Source organism: Alosa pseudoharengus, unplaced genomic scaffold (genome assembly GCF_046254945.1).
Source record: "Alosa pseudoharengus isolate Yale_2024_CS ecotype anadromous, Long Island Sound unplaced genomic scaffold, YU_APseudo_1.1 YU_APseudo_1.1_scf_4, whole genome shotgun sequence".
Lineage (NCBI taxonomy): Eukaryota > Metazoa > Chordata > Actinopteri > Clupeiformes > Clupeidae > Alosa > Alosa pseudoharengus.
This window is the reverse complement of record NW_027468774.1, coordinates 13122107-13142386: the sequence shown is the minus strand read 5'-3', so window position 1 is coordinate 13142386 and position 20280 is coordinate 13122107. Positions and strand designations below refer to the sequence as shown.

At 39.6% G+C, this 20280-nt stretch overlaps 1 protein-coding gene across 4 annotated transcripts in view; it reads left to right on the top strand.

Moving 5' to 3' along the window:
• Positions 1-2594: 2594 nt before the first annotated feature.
• The window catches only part of npnta (nephronectin a), a 55794-nt gene continuing 38108 nt past the window's right edge, over positions 2595-20280 (top strand). The window contains exons 1-4 of one of the 4 annotated variants that reach the window (XM_076264882.1): positions 2595-2879; positions 8432-8535; positions 11517-11567; positions 15794-15886. In XM_076264882.1, coding sequence (XP_076120997.1) covers positions 2773-2879; positions 8432-8535; positions 11517-11567; positions 15794-15886 — 355 coding nt within the window. In that variant the 5' untranslated portion in view covers positions 2595-2772. The remainder of the gene's footprint in view (positions 2880-8431; positions 8536-11516; positions 11568-15793; positions 15887-20280) is intronic. The other 3 variants (XM_076264883.1, XM_076264880.1, XM_076264881.1) reach the window with 3 other exon arrangements.

The following is a 20280-nucleotide window of genomic DNA, read 5'->3' as shown; positions in this document are numbered from 1 at the left end:
CTTAACGTTCGTTTTCAAAACTTAGTCAGTAGTGCTAGTCCTGTGTAGCACTGACAGATCGTGCTGATTCTTCCAGATCTGCAAACTGGTCTTGTAACGTGCCAACATAGGATAGCACTGTAAAAGCTGCACAGCAGTTGCTAAATCTATGTCACTTATTTGACGTTTGTCACTGGTTGCTTTAAATCTGCCCAGCGTAGAGGCCTTGCATTTGGTTCTTTTCACAGTCCGAGGCTGTTTTGGCCAATGAATCTCTAATTGCGCTGTAATTTCTGCATAGAGCTTTCGTTGAGTCTGCTCTACGGTTCCACCTGGTTGCCTACCGCAGAAGGATTTTAAAGTAGGCTATGGCTAATGTCATAGTAACTGTTTTTGAACATTATATTCCAGCGATGGGTTGAAGCACTGCAAAATGTATACAGAGACTGTACTGTAGAAGTTCAAAAAAAGAGATGACATCTGCACAGCACAGCAGTCTTCCATAGTAATACCCACAAGATTTAAGGAGTGGGCGGCACATGGTGTACTGTATAGTGGATCAGTGGGCTTTCTTTTTTTAACTGAGCTTGGAGTCCGTTGTACTTGCCAGATATGTTGCTAGCATTATCATAACTTTGCCCACGACAGTTCGCCAAGTCCAGTCCAAGGTTTTGCACCATGCTAATCACAACTGAGCTTGGAGTCCTTCAGCAAAAGAGGCTGGTAGCTCTTGGTTGTAAAGCGTAGACTTTATCCTTGTATCGGGTGCTCTTGGAAAATGGGATCAGTTCATGAGAAGGAAAACGAATCCAGGCACTCCAGAAAAGGTGACTGAGGAAGGTATATTTAAAAACCTTTATTTGTTACTGGCTTTGGAAAGGATCACCTGTTGCAGAGTGTCTACGTCTTTTCTGGTCATATGACCTCTTGACCCTATATAGGTGAGGCCTAAGTCCTCATTCACTTGTACATGCCCTGATGAAGACCAAGTGTGGTTGAAACATGTTGGCGTTTTAAACTATGGATTAGCCAGTAACAAATAAAGGCTTTTTAAATATACCTTCCTCAGTCACCTTTCCTGGAGTGCCTGGATTCGTTTTCCTTCTCATGAGCTTGGAGTCCGTTGTAGCCTACTTGCCAGATATGTTGCTAGCATTATCATAACTTTGCCCACGACAGTTCGCCAAGTCCAGTCCAAGGTTTTGCACCATGCTAATCACAGATTCAGCTAAAAACTAGGCCTGTTTGGCTGTGGATGAGTTCATATGATCCTTTCAACCACTTTTCCCACTTGCATTAATAAATCTGAATACAAATGTCAGCTGATCCACATGCGCAAGATCTGGGGTGGAATCGATGATAACAGAGAAATATTTTGCCTGCTTAATTTTATCTGCAAGGTCTTGCTTTGTTTTGTCACCCATCAATGCAATAAACTCATCACACAGTGGAGGAGAGGTATGAGGGCTTAGCCTACCTTTCCCCTTGTTGCCATGCTTCACAAGGTGGTCCTTTAGAAATTGGTTGAAATGTGAATAAGCTCCAATGATCCCAGATAATTCCCATTATGCACTGAGCCCAACATCCCCTCTGATAGCTGACCCCCTAGATCCCAAAAACTTGATGACTGTAACCACACGCTTGAGTACCTCTGCCCAGTACCGTTGTTCTGCCTCACATTGTCGGACAAGTGCAGCATCCGCTCTGCAAACGGCTTGGGATCTCTGCAACATAGACAACATATTCTGTCTATGTTCCAAACTTGTTTCATGATCCCCGATTCTTTCAGAATGTTTCCAATCTCTAAATCCACTGATGAAGGCATGTTGTCGGCTTTGGGGGGACAGGAGTTTGCAGGCATGGCAATACACAGAGCCAGTAGATGGTGAATATGGTGAATAAAGCAGCCATTCTCTTGGCACGACTTTGAAGACGACAATTCAGTAGGTCATTTGTGAGAGATAGTATATATACTTTACATTTGATGTTTGTTAACATTGTTAAATTATGGTGATTTACTAGTCCCCTACAGTATTTTGAAGGAAGGAACCAGTTCTGTATGCATTATTGTAACAGATGGGCTAGGTTATTGGAAGTAGTTGAATAGCACACTACACTTGCACACACATACATGCGCACACACACACAAACACTCACAAACACATAAACACACACACATGCACCCATACATACAAACTACATACACACACACACACACAAACACACAAAAAAAACTAACTTACATGCAGGCACACACACTCAACAAACACACACAGAAGCACACATACACAAAAACAACCACACACTGTGCACCCACTCAATTACAAACACAAAAAAGGAACAAAGAAAAATGAACACAATTTGACAAACGTGACTTATTTTTGTGGAAAAAATGTGCTGGACTGGGCGGCGGTCATATTTTGTACCGCTCTGCGGTACATCTAGTTCTGCTTCAAGTAGTAGGCCTACCTGTTTTTGTGTATTAGAAATGAACAACAAAGTAAACAGGTGGTTGGTTTTGTAAACTGCAACATAGACTTTGCAACGGGAGAGACATTAACGCCAGTAGGGTACACTCTTCAGCAAGCTACAGGACAGGACCCCGCTATAATAGCACTACTGTCCACGCCGCTCTCAACAGGCCACACAACCAGACCATTTCAGACAGCCTTAAGTTTAGCTCCATCCTCTAGGCTACTTTCCAGGTAAACCTTGCTGTAGCAGCATACCTTGGCGTGTAGCTATTTAGACTAGCTAATTTGGGTGGATCATAAAACACGCACAGGTTCTTTAATGGACGTTCAGGCAATGGAGCGCGATTTACTATTGCGGGCGCATTGGTATAAATGTATGTTTCTATACGTTTGCTTGGTCTTGGCAAATGCGGAGTTCGATGGCAGGTAAGAAATGCAGATTACTAAAAATTACATTATGAACATGTTCTTAACATCGTTTGTTAACATTCTTAATTTTACTTTAAGTTAGTTGTTCAGGTTTAGCTCAACTGCGTGTTCAGCGACAGTTTGGGGTTGCGCTCTAGTTTGGACAGAGGCGGACACAAATGAATCAGGCAATAGGCTTTTTCTAAACACGGCCTCTGACGGCCACTCAGTTCTTTCTGACATTGCTTCATTTGAACGCATTTGTTGCTGTTACTGACAACAGCCTACCAGCTTGCACTATACACGTTTTCTCAAATTACTCGGAACACTGGCAATGTTACAACTGCAATGCTGGCGAACTGCAGATCAGTAGCTCGTGGCATTCTTCCTTAACTTTAAAGAAACGTCGAAGTAATGGAATTAAGACTAGATGCAGTAGCCCACAGATAGCTAATTTCAGCAGAAGGCAATGAAGAATAAACTTAAGTTGACAGTTTGAAAATATATAGCCTAATGTTCTCTGTCAATGTTTACCATCTGTAATTTCTGTCAGTAGCCTAATGCTGTAACAACCAAATTCAAAGCTAGGTTGTGTTACCAATTTTAAAATAGCCTATACTTGGGGATAGTGTAGGCCGTATAAAGTGGGACACTACTGTCAGAGTAGGGAATTATTTTTGCTGTAAACTAGCGTTTCACCGGTATTCCTCAAGATACATTGGGGTAGGAGCTGAAATGACCTGATGTGTGTTATTAGGTCAGAAGGCCAACAAGTTAGTCTCTCAAGCTTCTGCAACTGCTGAGATTCAACATCCAGTCCCTGGAAGGGATTTTTGGCAAGAGTGACAATACCGTCATCATTTTGCTAGACCCGCCAAGTTGACCTCTCACCTGAATGCAGATGTTGTATCACAACCTGTATGCATGAAACATAAAACGTGGATGCTCGAGATTTTTCCTCTCCTAGACTTTTAATACATATGCTATTTATAGGTCAAATCTGTACTTTTTACTTATACCAAAAGCCACTCAGAAGTCAATCAAAGGTTGAACCATAACTAAATTGTGGAATAAACCTGCAAGGATCGTAATGACATTAGTGTCCACAGTACGCGTATGGACAGTTTGTGATCCTTGCTCCAGGTCATGCTGTAAACCAATCCTGGTGTCTGCTTCTTCATGATCCTGTAGCTCAGTGGCGACTCCTAATGGAAGTCAGGGGAAGCTAAATTCCTCAGAATGAAAAAAAACCCCATTATGGACATTTCTATAACAAAATAGACAAAAATAAACATTTGACTCAATTATATACCTTTGTCAATACAGGCTACATAATATGTTCAACCATGGCTATAATGCAAAAAAATTCTCAATGGGAAATTGTCAAAAGTCTCTCGCTCTACAAGTACTTGCATGCACTTCCGAGAGGAGTCCAAACTAACTTTACGCCCAGAAGTTACAGCCACAGTTCACACCTTATAAAAATGAGCCAATTACCGTTAGGCTTTGTACCACTCTGACAGGACTGCATGATGAGACAAAAAAAGTGCCTTTGAATTTGAGTAGCCAAGTTTTGTCAGCGGACTACCAATGTACATAAATGTACATAAATTATACATCGGTGACCTATTTCATGCTAATTTTTATGGTCATGAGGCTTTACATATATGGGATAAATGAAAGGGAGGGATACAAACAAGACAGCAGCAGTTGTATAAAAGAGAGTGAGCAGACCAGGATATTCATTCCTAGCTCAAGATGTTGGCTCAAGGATGGTCACAAACACAGTTGAAGATGTCCAAACATCATGTCAGGCTACAGGAGAATTAACCCATTTTCCCAGGTCAGTCACCAATGAGAAGATGAAGTACACAGGTTTATTTAACCTGTATTTTGATTATGATGCTAAATGTTGCTTAAACTACTTAGGCTTATTCACGTTTGGGATTCCCAAGTTTTAAACCTCATGCTTCGTTACTGCTGTAGCTGCCTCTACAGGGATGAAAACATAATTTGCAAATATAATTATTCTAATACTTCTACATATACATATCCACACATTCACTCTGTATGGGCCCTGATGAAAATGAGAATGAGGGTTTCATATCTCATTATCAGATCCCAGTACATGAAAGTTGGACTCTTTTCGGTATGTCATTTGTCCAATTGATGAAAGTGTCTTCATCTTTGGGGCCAGCACTAACCCTAAAGGTTTCCAACTGTAGATTGTGAAGTGTCATGAGAGTGACTTGGTTGGCATGCCTGGTGTGAGTTAGGTGTGCTGCTTTTTTTTGGATTTAGATATGCAATAGTTTGTCTTAGAACATCCATGTCATGATTAACCATGACAGAGGAAGGAGTGCATTACTGGGGGGTCCTCCATCAAAGATTGCATAGAAGCATAATAAGTAGACCATGCAATTGCATCTTCACATGTAAGTTCTGTGGTCTCAGTGCATGTTTGACCCAGTTGTGAAACATGCTGATTCCAATACCATGAAAGGTTACAGAATTTGTTGAACTTGTTGTCAAAGTTATCAAGGGCACCAACTGTGAAGAGCCCTTTCCAGAGACAAGCAGGAGCCACACCACCATAAACTTCAAAGCGTTCACACATGAAATTAGCAAGCCAATCTTCAATTTGCATAACCCTTTCATATGATATGCTAATACCCATATGCTATAATTGCGGTTTCTTGCTTCTGGTTTGTGTATGTACATTAAGGCCTATGTAAATAGGGAGTTGATGTATCAATGGACAGAGGACACCATGAGCTTTACAATGATACCCTGGCCCATATCTTGAATTTTTGTCAAGATTTTGAATTTTGAATTATGCATTTTGAATTATGGCCTCCCGCCATCATTCTCCAATTGAAAAAATGAGAAAATGGTGTTTGAAGTTACAGGTTACAGGCAGGTACAGGTAGGATTTGCCCACTTAAGTAATAACTTATGTAACTTTACATTCTTGTCTTGACTATGAAACTTAGGGAAATTAATTTTGAATACCCCTTCTTTCATATATCACCAAAAAAATCGATATTTTCAAATGTTTTTTGAAGTAATCGGCCTGTATCTCAAAATTAGAATGTGCGACTTATTTGGTCAGATCAGTTCACATATATAGCCTAGTAGAACTATTCTGCATTGGTTTGGAGTCATTAGGTCACATGGCTTTAGAGGTATTGAAAAAAGTAGACCGTTCCATATAGGAAATTACAGATTTTCTTTAGAATATTCATAGAAAGGAGAGTGTGCATAAAAGCACCATAAAATGAGGTGTGTCTGATTTGCCCCATATAAGAGAGCTATTCTCCATTGGTTTTGAGTCACTAGGTTACAAGGCCTAGATGGTATTGAAAAAAGTAGACGGTTCCATATTGGAAATCATGGATAACTTAAAAATATATATATAAAATAGAGTGTGCATAAGAGTCCGATAAAATGGGGTGTGTCTTATTAGGCCCATATTGAGGTTTCCTAGGTGACGTTTATGATAACGCGATGGACATCATTTCTGTTTATGCTGCCATTTTGGGAGTCAGCGAAACTCGCCATTACAACCATAGACTGTATAAAATCGCTTACAACATCATTGCCTACCAAACAAAGCTAACAAAATATGGCACATACTTGCTGTGCCGTCGAGTGTCACAATCGGAGCTGTGACAAACCAAATGTGCCGTTTCATAGATTTCCATTGGAAACAGAAATAAGAAATAAGTGGACTGCAGCGGTTAGACGTGATTCATCCTTAAAAATACTTTATTATCTTTAATCTGAGTGTAAATCCCCAGATAGCAAAATCAGATTGGCAGATAGCGGACCGCTGGTGGTATGCCGCTGGTGGTGTGCCACTAGTCTGCCGATGGACCACCATCTCTTTTAATTTAACTTGTCATGAAAATTAAGAAAAGTTAATAAAATGATATATGGAGTATAATTGAACAAATTAAAAAGATTTTAGACCAATAGTGGCAAAATATTGCGCAATTTGTCTGCAACCTGCCAGCGGACCGCCAGAGAACCGGTGAGCAAAATGCCGGCGGACCGCCAGCTATGCCCACAATGGACCGACAGTGGTCCGCCTGCCTCTTGCTATCTGGGTCAGTATAAATCTAATTTTACATTTAGCCTATAGGCCTAGACTAGTCTATCATAATAGGATATGCAATTCATTTGTAGGGAGAAAGAGTGACCATTCCCTTTCGCCGGACTACATTCCCAGCATTTTCTCTTTCGTCAGGACACCAGAGAAAGCGAGACGGGTGGCAGCTTTGAAAAAATTTGAAGTGAGGCAGCGTTGAAAAAAAAGAGAGGGAACAAGAACAGAGACTCTCAGCAGCCAGTGCTCTCCTCGATATGTCCGCGATAGGCCTAGGCCTACTTAATATCGTTAACGTTGATAAAGAAAACCTTGCACATGAAAGAGATGAATCGCATGACAAAGATAGGCCTATGGAAACCATTAGGCCTACGTCTACCGTAAATGTAGGGGTACAAACTGACCTCACGGGTGAGGATATTCAGCACCTCCACTTGGAATGGCAAAATTTAAGAAATCGGTGCCTAGATCTTCGTGAGGAACATAAGAAAGTGTCTTTGGAAGCCAGTGGCTATCATAATGAGACTGAGACTTGGACTGAACATACAGTATCTGGCATACACATTTGGCGTGTCAATATCCACTGTGTCAAAATTGTTATTGAAAATGTTACATGTTATGTAGGCCTATATTAGATTGGTATAGTGTTGTCATGATACCAAAATTATTGTTTTGATACCGATACCAACTCAAGAATTGCAATTTCGATACTTCTTCGATAAAAATGTATTTGATTTGGGGGCCCCCACCACCTTGAGGTCATCATTAATATTGAATATAGATCATTCACACCAGTGGCCATCCTAGATTCTGCTTGACTCTCAACACACACACAAACACACAGAAAATGATGGCTTACGTCATATATTTCTATTTCATATATTTTGGAATTAATATAAAGTGTGTATATTTTGTTAATAATGTATAGTATTTTATAATCTGCATAATTACTAGTAGCTAAATGTAATAATTTGAATACTTGAAGTGTAACTCTGGCTAAAATTGACCCCAGGGTCTTTTTCTGCATTAAAACACATCAAATAAGCCGTGGATACAGTATTTTTCAGTGATCAACCACTTTTTCAGTGATCAACCACCAGAGCTTGCCCGGGTATATGCTATAGCCCTAAATCACAAACAGTGGATTAGCTAAGGGCTATGAGAAAACGCTTCCCAAATAGCATTTTTTTAACCAGTAATATTGGTCAAAACAGCACCAAACTTTGTCAGTAGCTTGCTCAGGGTCCCTTCACATAAAACCAAGCACCAACAACGTAGTTAGCAAACCCAGAGTTTATTACAGGATACTATTAAGAACACTTACCAACTGTCCCCCTACCAGATCCTTCAACCCAGTATCGCAAGGATTCGTTGTACTGTCACATTTGGTTAATCTATTATTCGTGCTGGGGTTGGAGGAACTGTTGTATAGTCCTGATCCAATGGCTTTGTCACCTGACAGATGGTCTACTACGCAGATCGGATCATCTAATGGACTGTGTCGGTATGGTGGGCGAGTCGACTGCTGCTGGGGTTGGAAAAGAAATTCCTGGGGTCACTGCCAACGTGAGTGAATGCTTCTACAGCCAACTGGAGTTTGATTAGAGGGGCTTCAATAGCTGCTTTAGCCCTGCTCAATTCCAATCCTATGCAACAAGTCACCATTTATTGATCAAAAGTTATATTTGTGACAATGTGTGAAGAAAACACAATAATGAAATAAAATTCAATCATGTGACTTGCTGGAACTGTATTCATAACAATACAATCTTCTACTGTGTAGTAGTCACATGGGCCAGAGGTGGCTTTGGTACAATGTGACAATCTGGAGACAACTTTCTGAAACTCTGGAGTAGAAGTGTGTTGAATAGAAACACTAACAGGCTATGTAATTTGGTTACTAAGGCTACATCATACATCCCTTCCATGTCCCTATACTGATAGCCATTCGATCCCTGCAAAAGACATTTGCATAGACTTTTAAATAAATATATTAATCCTACCTTTCACATTTTATCATCACAGTCCCCAAATAAACTGTACATCTGGTATCATGAGACTGTGTTAAGTGCTGTTTATAACTGGAACCTTTTTGGGATACAAACTACAACAACCAGATCCTGGCAAATCTATAATCAGATGTTTGAAAATTGCCACTGCACTTATAGGCTGATTTGAGATCATTATCAAGTGACTGGTACTTAGCAGACGTTTTTTATCCAAAACGACATGGATTCGCAGTGGCTGGTTTGGGGATCAAACCAGTAATGGTCTATTGTCAGGCAGCGACGCCACTGTTCCATCATACCTGGTTCTCCATATCCATTGGGAGCAGTTTTAGACAACAGTTTTAACAACAAATGAGATGTGTAAATTAATCTACAGCTGTTTAATAGTTTGTATTGTACCACTAGATGCAAACAAGAGTTCCATTATATTGTGATGCCATGATAGTACCAGTGTCCATTTCCGCTTCCTGTATTAAATATTTTACACCTCAAACGTTTATAATAGGGCTGTCAAAATAACGCGTTAATTTCAATTAATTAATTACAGAAAAAATAACATGTTAAACTAATTTATGCTGATTAATCACATTTCGTGGTGCTCTTTGACCCAGTGCAGGTCTGGCCACAGTGACTGAGGAGGCAGACGAGAAAGCGCTGCTTGGTCCAGTGAATGGAACATTTAGCCTACGTTTAAAAAAACGCCCAGTTGGAACTGTTGACAGGAGCATGTTCTCTGTGATTTCTGCAGTAGGGAATTTTTTCAATACCATAGGAGTTTGTCAAGTCTGAAGTATCATCTCAATGCAAAGCAACCTGGAGGTAGGCTACGAGTTATCACACCCCTTGATGATAATAAATAATGCTAGCCGCCAGCCTACATCCATATGTCAATTTCTCAACATCCCTTACGGCAACCCTTCGCTAAACACTATCTACAGGCCGATGGCAGTACAGTTTCTAAATGTACATATAAATTTATTCAAATGAATGCAAATCACAAATGACTGGTAATGGGCTAGGTTGATGCGGGCCCTTGAGACCAACATACCACAAACATTTCGTAATAACTTGTATATGACCGCAATGCTAGCTATGCTAGCGGTGGTCATAATAAATACTCCTATCTCAGAGAGAGAGAGAGGTGTTTGTATGGTCATTTTTTAAGATGCTATTTGAAAGTACAGTGCCATGGTGACAATTTAAATCCAATAAATAAACCTTAAATAATGTGATATCAGTATTACATAATAGGCTGCAGTTATTACATTTTCAAAGTTTTTGTTTTAACCCAGCAACTAACATAATAACCTGTCAATAATGTATATTATTTGCAAAAAGTTATTATATTTTGGTTCAGAAATGTTATCACATTAAAATGATTAAAGGAATTAGCCGGAGTAAAATGCACTTTAGATCAATTTACGGATGATTGGGAGTACATACGTTGAGTTGACATCAAAATCATGTCATTCAGATGTGTTTTGAGAAAGTTATAGAAATAGCGTTTTGTAGCGGCGAAATGACATGCCCGGGTCACTTCCAGGCTAACGAGTTTTGACTAAAAACAATAAAATCAAACTTTCTGAAAACACATCCGAATGACATGATTTTGATGTCAACTCAACGTATGTACTCCCAAATCATCCGTAAATTGATTAAAGTGCATTTTACTCCGGATAATTCCTTTAAGTTATTGGCCGTTATTACGTTATTCCGTTATTACATTTTTGGCTGCTACAAAGTACAATCTTGGTACACACACTCACAATTGTTTACAAAGGCATGACATGCAGATGTCTATGTTTTTTGTCTTTAAGTCAATTAACATGTAGGTCCTATGAAGTTCAAAAGGCAGCTGTGACATCACCCAATATCACCAAATTAGATAGATAGATAGATAGATAGATAGATAGATAGATACTTTATTGATCCCCAAGGGGAAATTCAAGGGGATATATCAATTAGGGGATATTTCAGCTCTGTTTATGGACAGCAGCACCCTGTACAGCTTAAGAACAGTGCATGTGTGATAAACTATGAGCATGCTCAGGAAGCGCACATAAAAACTTTCTCTGACCTTTCTCACTCACAGTGGTGGGAAACCCTGCCCAGGTTGAAATAGATTTGAAAGACTAAATTTGCTTGAACTAACTAATCATTTATTACAGACTTTTTTATGTTAAGCACTCCTGATATTTATGAAACTCTTGGATGGATTAAACAAGTAATTTTGCATGACAAAAGCATGACATTCTTTATGTGATTAGAGTGAATAGTTTTTAGTGTTTTACAATTGCAAGAATTGCTTAATGTGAGTGATATGAAATGCCTTTTCCTTTGACCCAGTTGGTTATTGCATGGTAACAGTTGGTAATTAAGACAGCATGGAAGGGAAATTACCAATTCATGTAATGTATGAGACTCTGATTTTGCTTCTTTTAATACATTTCCAAGCAAACACATGTTATCATTTTTATTGTCTTTACTAGAGCAGAGCATGTAATGTTTTATGCTTTTTTGTGGCTGTTTGTTTTGCAGCATCCTACGTCTTAACCCTCAAAGTAGTCGGGATAAGGTGCAGAGACCAAGGTATATGTAATATGTAAAAGTGCTCAATAAGATCTACATTAAAGGAGAATTCCGGTGTGATATTGACCTAAAGTGTGTTGAAACATGATATCGAGTGTGAACGTATGTCTCATAGCCCATCTCGGCTTGTCCCCTGCACTCCAAAATCTGGCGCTAGTTAGCCGATGCTACCAACAGCTTTTTCAATTGTGGTGCTTCGGCATCGGGCTAGCCATGCAAATAAATCACTGTTTTACACCATTTACGAGGCTCAATGTATTTCCACACTTCATTGGTAGACTACCGAAGGCCCTGACATTTAAAACGAGACATTGAGAACTTTTAAAAAGCACTGGTAGTTTACTTACAAGACGATTTATACAGACAGTATCTTCACAAAGTTTAGCGTTTGCAGCCATCTTAAATTTAGTCACGATAAGTCGAGTGACGAGTAAGAATGAACAGGTATGATAAGGGATCAGATTCCAAAAATAATTCAGTGGAAATGCATGGATTCCAGTTTCTTCCAGTAGCAGCAACTGAAATCCATGCATTTCCACGGAATTATTTTTGCGCCAGATTTTGGAGTGCAGGGGACAAGCCGAGATGGGCTATGAGACATACGTTCACACTCGGTATCATGTTTCAACACACTTTAGGTCAATATCACACCGGAATTCTCCTTTAAGTAAGGGATAATGTATTGTCCGTCGCTCATTATCGGAAAAAAAAGGACGAAGCAAGACCTGTCTGCTGCGCGTCGGGGTCCTGTTTGCCCTGTTGGGACTTATTTTCCAATAATGACCGGCAGGCAATACATTATCCCTCTTATTATTCGGCTACTTGTCAAAATAATGGTGTTACCGTTTCGTGGCCTCTGCTGAGAAAATATAAATCGCCACATAAATAGAACTTGACAGTTTTAGATGTTGCGTGGTCTTACTTGCTGACTTCCACTTTCAATGAAATTCCAATACAATAAGCGAACGTACTTGCAGAATGAGATGTGAATCAAAAGCACAAACCCGTTGCCATTGAAAGCGGTCATTATATACTTTGCAGCGGTCATTATGTTCCTGTTATACGGAATTAATGGACAAGGCAGAGGCAAAGAAGTCCACGATGCGCAGCGGAATGGATTTTCCTCCGCCAAGTACATTAGCCTACTTACAGGCTCAATCGCCGTTTACTATTTAATGAGCATTGAAATGGAACGGTGATTAACTTTTTTTTTACCAGATCTACGTCATAAGTGTCCCATTATTCAGAATTTATAACCACCCTGCAGCCAATCAGAAAAGAGTATTTCTTCTCTCTGGGAAAAAGATAAATAGTTCTCTGATAAATAGTTTTAACAGACCTTAATGTTGGGAAGGCCCACACATTTATTAGGTATTTTAATCCGTGAGTAGTTGTAGATGAGATGTGGTCCAGTTGGAGGAGTGTTTCTCCCCTTCTTTAGGTTGCGTTAAAAGAAATGACACTAATGAACTACTCTGCTAACTTTTAATTACTAGAAGGACCCATAAAAGCAACCAATATAAAACATATTAACAAACAACAGAATTAGATGTATTGTATTTAGTTGACCTTATAGCACAGTAACACAATTAGCTGGAGTAAATACACATATGCACACATGCATACCCACAGACAGTACACACAAACAAACCTGTCTATAAGGCCATTATTGGTGATCTTCCACCGTACATCTCATAACTGCTGAACTGATATTGTAGGCCACATCATACTTGCTCCAACAACCATCTTCTGCTTAGAGTTCCTAATGTTCACTCCTTCTGTTTTAATGCCCCAAATCCTCTCCTAGGAGCAATTCAAATCATGAAAGACTGCAGATATAACTGACAGGGAGTGCAGAGGATGGATTTTCTCTATCGAATTTAGATGTCTGTCTGTGTAATGTATGAGCAGTCTTCAATAGCCCTGTCAGCCTCATCAGTTAATGGCAAAAAAAGAATCAAGTTTATGTTGTAATGGTCACAGTGATGTTGAAAGAAACACAGGGTGAGCAGTGAGCAATTCCTCATTTGGTCAGAAGGTTCTGCACAAGTGAACAAAATATTGTTGTATGGGCATGGAGCCAAAAATATCTGGGGCACTAAGATGACGTAGGGCAAAAGAGATGTCTGGATCAGTGGAGGAGCCAGGCATGTTTAAGTTTTAAAAAAATCAGGGGTTTAAGAAAAAAACAAATTTCGCTAATATACTTTGTCTGTTGTTGTCTGCAATGCAGTGAGATGTGTTGCTGGTATTAAATTCAATATGAACATATATTCTCACTTAAATATATATAGCATTGTCTTTTAAAGGTATACTATGCAGTTTCAGGTATCTGTGGTGACTGTAGAGTTCCCCCTAGAGTCGCTATATATTTATATTTTACTCTGCCGTTGTAAATAGCCTATTTCTCGTGGCTTGTTCCCCCTGTACACAATGAAAATACTTTCGTTGTGGAGGCGAAGGCAAACAATCTCCAAAGAGCTGTATCTACTGACAAGGTAATGTTTCACGATTCTTGCGAGATGTCTTCGGTTCGACTATTCTTGAAGTTGGATGACTGGTTCTATCTTTAGCAACTCGCTATGGCTCGTTCCTTTATACCATCAAGGTATATCTTGCATAGTGTTACCTTTAACCAAGGGGAGAGGATGTAAGACTTGAGGTTTACAAAGGGTGGAGAGGACTTCAGTAGACTGACTTGAGGGCCATAAGGATTTATAGGAGTAGGGGATGGAGAAAACTTGATGCTTTTTGCAACACCATATCATGTACCACTATTTATACAGTGCATTTAACAGAGGACAACTTAAATGATGGTTGTTTTATTGTTTTATAGGTTAATCATGCAACAACTAAAACGATTTCTACTACACTCTTCACCCTTGGGTCAGACATCTTACCAAAAGCTGATTTGACAATTCATCATATGCCCTTTTGAGATAAATATGAGAGTAAATCCCACTGTGAACTATCAATTTAGGCAGTGCAGGATAATGAGAATGAATCCTGAACTTAGCCTGGGCCTGTTAGTTGGGGGCCTTAAGCACATCTGTGTTTCCCATCATCAATTAAGCTGAAAAAGACATCAAGTTTGTATTTGTAGCTCATGTGGTTCAAAAGTTATAGTCGGAATCTTTTTCGGGGAGCGGCCATATTGGATTTGGCCGCCATCTTAGCCCCAAGGGTCGCTGGCTCCAGCGCCCTAGCTAAATCATGTCAGTATGACCTGAGCTACATCTGTGCCAAATTTGGCGCATTTAGATGAATTTGCGCGAAATTACCTATTTAGACTTAAGATGTAGGGTCTGGGGACTCACCATGCGCAGTGCTCAGTCCAAGGGGTGGGATAATCGGTTGTCTTTCAAATCCCCTTTGCACGCAATAGGATAGCGCTACAACTCATGAGTCCCATGCGTTTTCCCACCAGCGGAGCTAGTTGGCTAGTTCAAACTTTTGCCAACTTAAGGCCCCTAATTATGTGCAATAATGACTGTTGCACAAGGATCTTGTTTAATCTAAGATAGTTGAGCACTCAAGACTAGTGGTGTTGAAACCTCTGATAAGGAACAATGTTTGACAGACTTTCATATATGAAAGGACATCTTTGAAATGTTATTCATTCATATAATACATGAATAAAACTTAGTTGCAGAAATTTCATTGGCATGTTGCAATATGCACAGTTAGACAGAAGCATGCATTTATATCCTAATCATATCAGATTTTTACTACACAAAGATATGGCACAGTTACCATTTGAGAACCTCAGATTACATGTGCTGTTTATATTGGCCCATCTGTACCAGAGCAAAAAAAGTGGATGTAGATGAGCATAGTTAGATGGGCCATTACTCCTTGTCCCCAACTATATTGAATTCATTCTGATTGAACCATATCATTAGCATGTCAAAATTCATGTGAAAGATACTGTAGCTAACCTTAGGAACATATTCTTACACATTTGTCCCTTGCTTTTTGACCTTGCGAATAGTTGCAATTGAAACAGAGCACTAACCAGAATTTTTTTTTTTTTAAGACATTAACTTTGCATTTAAAATTGAGTACCAACCATTGGTATGGATTGTTTTTCAGTATCTGTAGTCTGTTATGTGTGTACTTGACATTGCTATTATTATTATTATTATTATTATTATTATTATTATTATTATTATTATAAAAGTGGGCACTTTATCTTCTCTGGCCTTTTATGGAAATGCCCACCACAGCTGTATGCCACCATGGATGCAAGCACGGACAGTGTGCTGGACCTAACAAGTGCACGTGCCACCCTGGCTTCACGGGAAAGACCTGCAACCAAGGTAATACATAAAGCTTTACTCATTTACATAGGAACAGTGCAATACACTCTAATATGGCAATGAGTTAGCCTGACGTTGTCATACTCAAATTCTAGTCAGAATATGAGTCTGATACTGCTCCATTGGGACATAATTATGGGGCGTTTCAACCGATACAGGGGGGGAATGCCTCTGCACTCAATTGGATAGACCTAACCAATCAGAGCAACAAAATAGCTTACCGTGAGGTGTAGGAAGAAAACACACGAACCATCCTTCTTCTCCTATATCCCCTCTGTTTTTAAAAATAATTCTGTTGAACAGTGATATGCTACAAATATGTTAAACAGCTGGGAAAGGCTGTCGCAAATCCCTCGAACAGGTGGTCAATCAGAGATTTCAAACAAACGAGGGAACATGTCGCAATGCAACAGCGCTGTTTTCCCTTGATGAAAGTGAAACCACCAGTTTTCTCACATCTCAACTTTGGCCAAAGTTTTCAGAAATAATCATTTTCAGTGATACAACCTCATTAAATAATATGAATTTTCCATATGGGGTCTTAAAAGCCATGTATCCTTCTAGCCACAGCGTTTTTGTTTCAAACATAAGCCTAATCTAAGCGTGCTCAGATGACGTGATAGACCAGGCGCTGTTGCTCACCTGTCCATCATCGTAAAGCCTGATTTGATTGGTCCGCCCGATTTAGGGCGAGCATACTTCCACCACAATGGAGCAATGCCAGACCGAACTTCCCGTGGGGTGGGACTAAGTTCGGAATGGCACCCAGGCTAGCAATGAGTTATTGAAAAGCCAGGGGTATCAAGCCCAAGCACCAGATGTTGCTGAATATTCTTTTGTCATATTCTCTGTGGCTTAGCTTGTTGCTGTCCAATCAGATTCCTTAAGTCACCCTGATGTATACTTATACAGTAAATAATATGTGTCTGTTTCAATGTATAAGTATATATGCTCTTTTGATCCTGTGAGGGAAATTTGGTCTCTGCATTTATCCCAATCTGTGAATTAGTGAAACACACTCAGCACACAGTGAACACACAGTGAGGTGAAGCACACACTAATCCCGACGCAGTGAGCTGCCTGCTACAACAGCGGCGCTTGGAGAGCAGTGAGGGGTTAGGTGCCTTTGTCAATGGCACTTCAGCCATTCCTTCTGGTCGGGGTTCGAACCGGCAACCCTCCATTTACAAGTCCGAAGTGCTAACCAGTAGGCCATGGCTGCCCAGTGAATTAGATATGTAGCTAATTCCGTTGTCACTGCATGGTCTATAATATACACCCTTTTTCCTTCTTACTCTGTTTCTGTACATCAGAGAAAACTCTAACTTTTGTTGTGGATCAGCTGAGTAGAAACTTCACATGTTCCTATAGCTATTGATCTTAGAATAATGGCTATACTAGGGACAGCCATTTAAATTCTCTTTTCCCCTACACATGTCAATTAATATTGAATTTAATTATTTCCAAACACCTCATTGATAGTGAAATCCTAAGAATACTCCCCACATAATTTACCTCACTTTTTCTCTTATTTCTCTATGCTAGTAACGCTAACACTTGCTGATTGTCCTGTTTTTTCTCACTGAACATAGGAAACAGGTTTTGCTAGTAGTTGAGCCACTGTCTGCAGTCTTCCTATGGTATTATTTGTTGCTGTGAGGATGAGAAGAGACTTGCATGTTCTGCTCTACTTAGAGACAGTTCATTGTATAGCAGCCACTAGAGCCCCTGTCATTGGAAGAAATTGTATGACTAACACCAGCTTGAAATCACTTACAGAAAGACCCTGAAAGAGCAGTAGCATAGGATTGGGTTGATATTCACCTATAGTGCCTATAAAAAGTCTTCAGCCCCATGCTAAAGTTGACTAAAAAGAGGAATACAAAAAATCATCTTTTGGAAATGGATCTTAATGCCATAATTAAAAAAATTAGGGAAAAATCCAACCTTTAAGGACACCAGCTTTCTTTGTGAATGAATAATGTATCGTAAATAAATAAATAAATGTTATTCATTAAAATACAGGGTAAATAAGTATCTAACTGTAGATTAAAATACATTCACCTCCTAACCCCCACTTAGCCCTAATCCTGCTCACCACTCCCATGCACTAGTCACCATCTTAAATCCTATTGTGGCTTCCTCAGTTTCAGAAGTGAAAACCCACTACTGGTGCTCATAGATGCCTATTCAATGGACTGTAATAATACAGTGCATCTAATAATAGCTAACCCATTATCCCCAAGCCCTAGATGAAAACTTTGCTGGACCAGTAAGATGACTAAAAACAAAAATATGAAAGATATGTGATCTGTAACCCCATCTGCAATGCCTGACTTATTACTGGCCGTGAGCTATTCAGATTCTTGGATGAGGCGCTGTCTGTACATGCCTTTCCGCTTTTGCTATTCAAAAGACCTCTTAATTTCTCTCAGACACATTCCTCTGTCTTTTACATATATTTAGAATTGTCACAAAGTTGTGAACATGGATTTGAGAACCCTGTTTTTTCAGATGGTTTATAAATATCAACCTTAATGTTTTTTTTAAGTGTTTGACATTCATCTTAACTGCCTGCTTTGGCATGTATCCCAACATTCATTCATTTTGTCTGATGTAATGTCTTGAAAATAGACCCCTACTATCTGGATTAATGGCCTACATATTCAAGATGAAAACATGACTGTTGGTTAGAGGTCATGCTATAAAATGTCATGTCAGGATTTTAAGCGGTATTGTAACCATTTATGTTTACAGCTGATTGAGGCTTTCTACATTAAGGCACACTATATCTGTAACACCTGGAGTGTCCCACATTTCCTTATAAAGAGCTTTGGCATTGCCAGCTTGGAGGAGTGATTTCATGTTTGTGTTATTTGGGAAAGAGCCCGAACTCTGGGGGGAAAGCTCTGAAGTGCCGAACTGAGTGTAGAAAAGAGTGTAGAGAAAATGACAGTGTATCTCTGATTATGTGAAAAATGTTTGAGAGATTTTTCCAGAGAAGTTTCCAGCCTGTTCCTTCAGTATGTTAAACCCTCTTCATGTGTGCATATGTGTGCTGTGTGTGTGTGTGTGTGTGTGTGTGTGTGTGTGTGTGTGTGTGTGTGTGTGTGTGTGTGTGTGTGTGTCTGTCTGTGTCTGTGTCTGTGTGTGTGTGTGATATCAGCCAAGTGTTCTTGAGTATTTTTAGAGTTCTAGAGTATATGTTTTTTCGTGGTTTTGAAGAAACTAGTTTTTAATTACTTTCACCATTCCATCAACCTCTCCCTCTCTTTCTCTCTCCATAGGTGGGTTTACACAAGCCACATTTAATCCGATTAGAATCAGACTCATGCCTCAATCTCAATAAAAAAAATGCTCACCTTGATTGGAAAAAACAATTGCCCAATTGGATTGAAATTTAAATTGGATCGCAAGGGGTGATGTATTCCTTTTGGAATCTGATTGAACAGCCATGTTAACACTAAATCAGATCAAAGAACTGTTGTGCATGCTCATTATGTCTTGTAACATGAACAAACCTATATTTCATGAAAACAGTTCTTATAGAACATACATCATGTTCTATTCTCTGCATTTATCATGTATACAGACCTTACTGTTCTGTAACTGACCCTAGGCAGATGGGTCAGGCTCTTGAGTCGTGGATCTGCTTGAGGTTTCTTCCTATATGTATCTCCAATTCTAGGGAGTTTTTCCTCGCCTCTGTTACCCATGGGCCTTCTTTTCTTTTCTCTGATTGTTTAACACTCTGTAAAGCGCCATGAGACATGTGTAATGTGTTGGCGCTCTATAAGTAAAATGAAATTGAATTGAAATCCGCAGCATTGTCAATCACCACGTAGGCCTAAGATTTGAACCAAAATAAGTAGTTCTATCTGGGAGCTCTTTCTGAAACAGCATGGGGTCGCTAGCTTAGCCACTTTTTAGAGTTTAACACGTTTTTTAACAGCTTTCAGTAGACTACCACTGTTGCAGATATCACATAGGTATCCCTTACATTTTTGTACATTGTTGCACATTCCAACATAAGGAAGCAGTTACGAGAAACGTTCTTCTAACTCCCTGTCTAAAACCAACGTGATAGCAGCTTCAAACAAGCGGCAGCAGCCATCGATATATCGATATATATATTATTTTTTTTAAACCAGGCTTCAACAGGGTGCTCTATCGGCATCGTGTAAAGCCCGCCTCAACGGTTCTGATTGGTGCCTAGATTTAAGGAAAAATTGGAAATGGGCTAGAATGGGCTCTTGGCCAGACAGACTTTCAGAGCAAATCTCAAATTTGCCGGAAGTTCGTCTGGGTTTAAGGCTAGGATTTCCATATATTTTTGCTGAATCATTTTACCCTTTACTTTTACAAGCTTTCTGGGGTCTGTTGTCGAGAAGCAT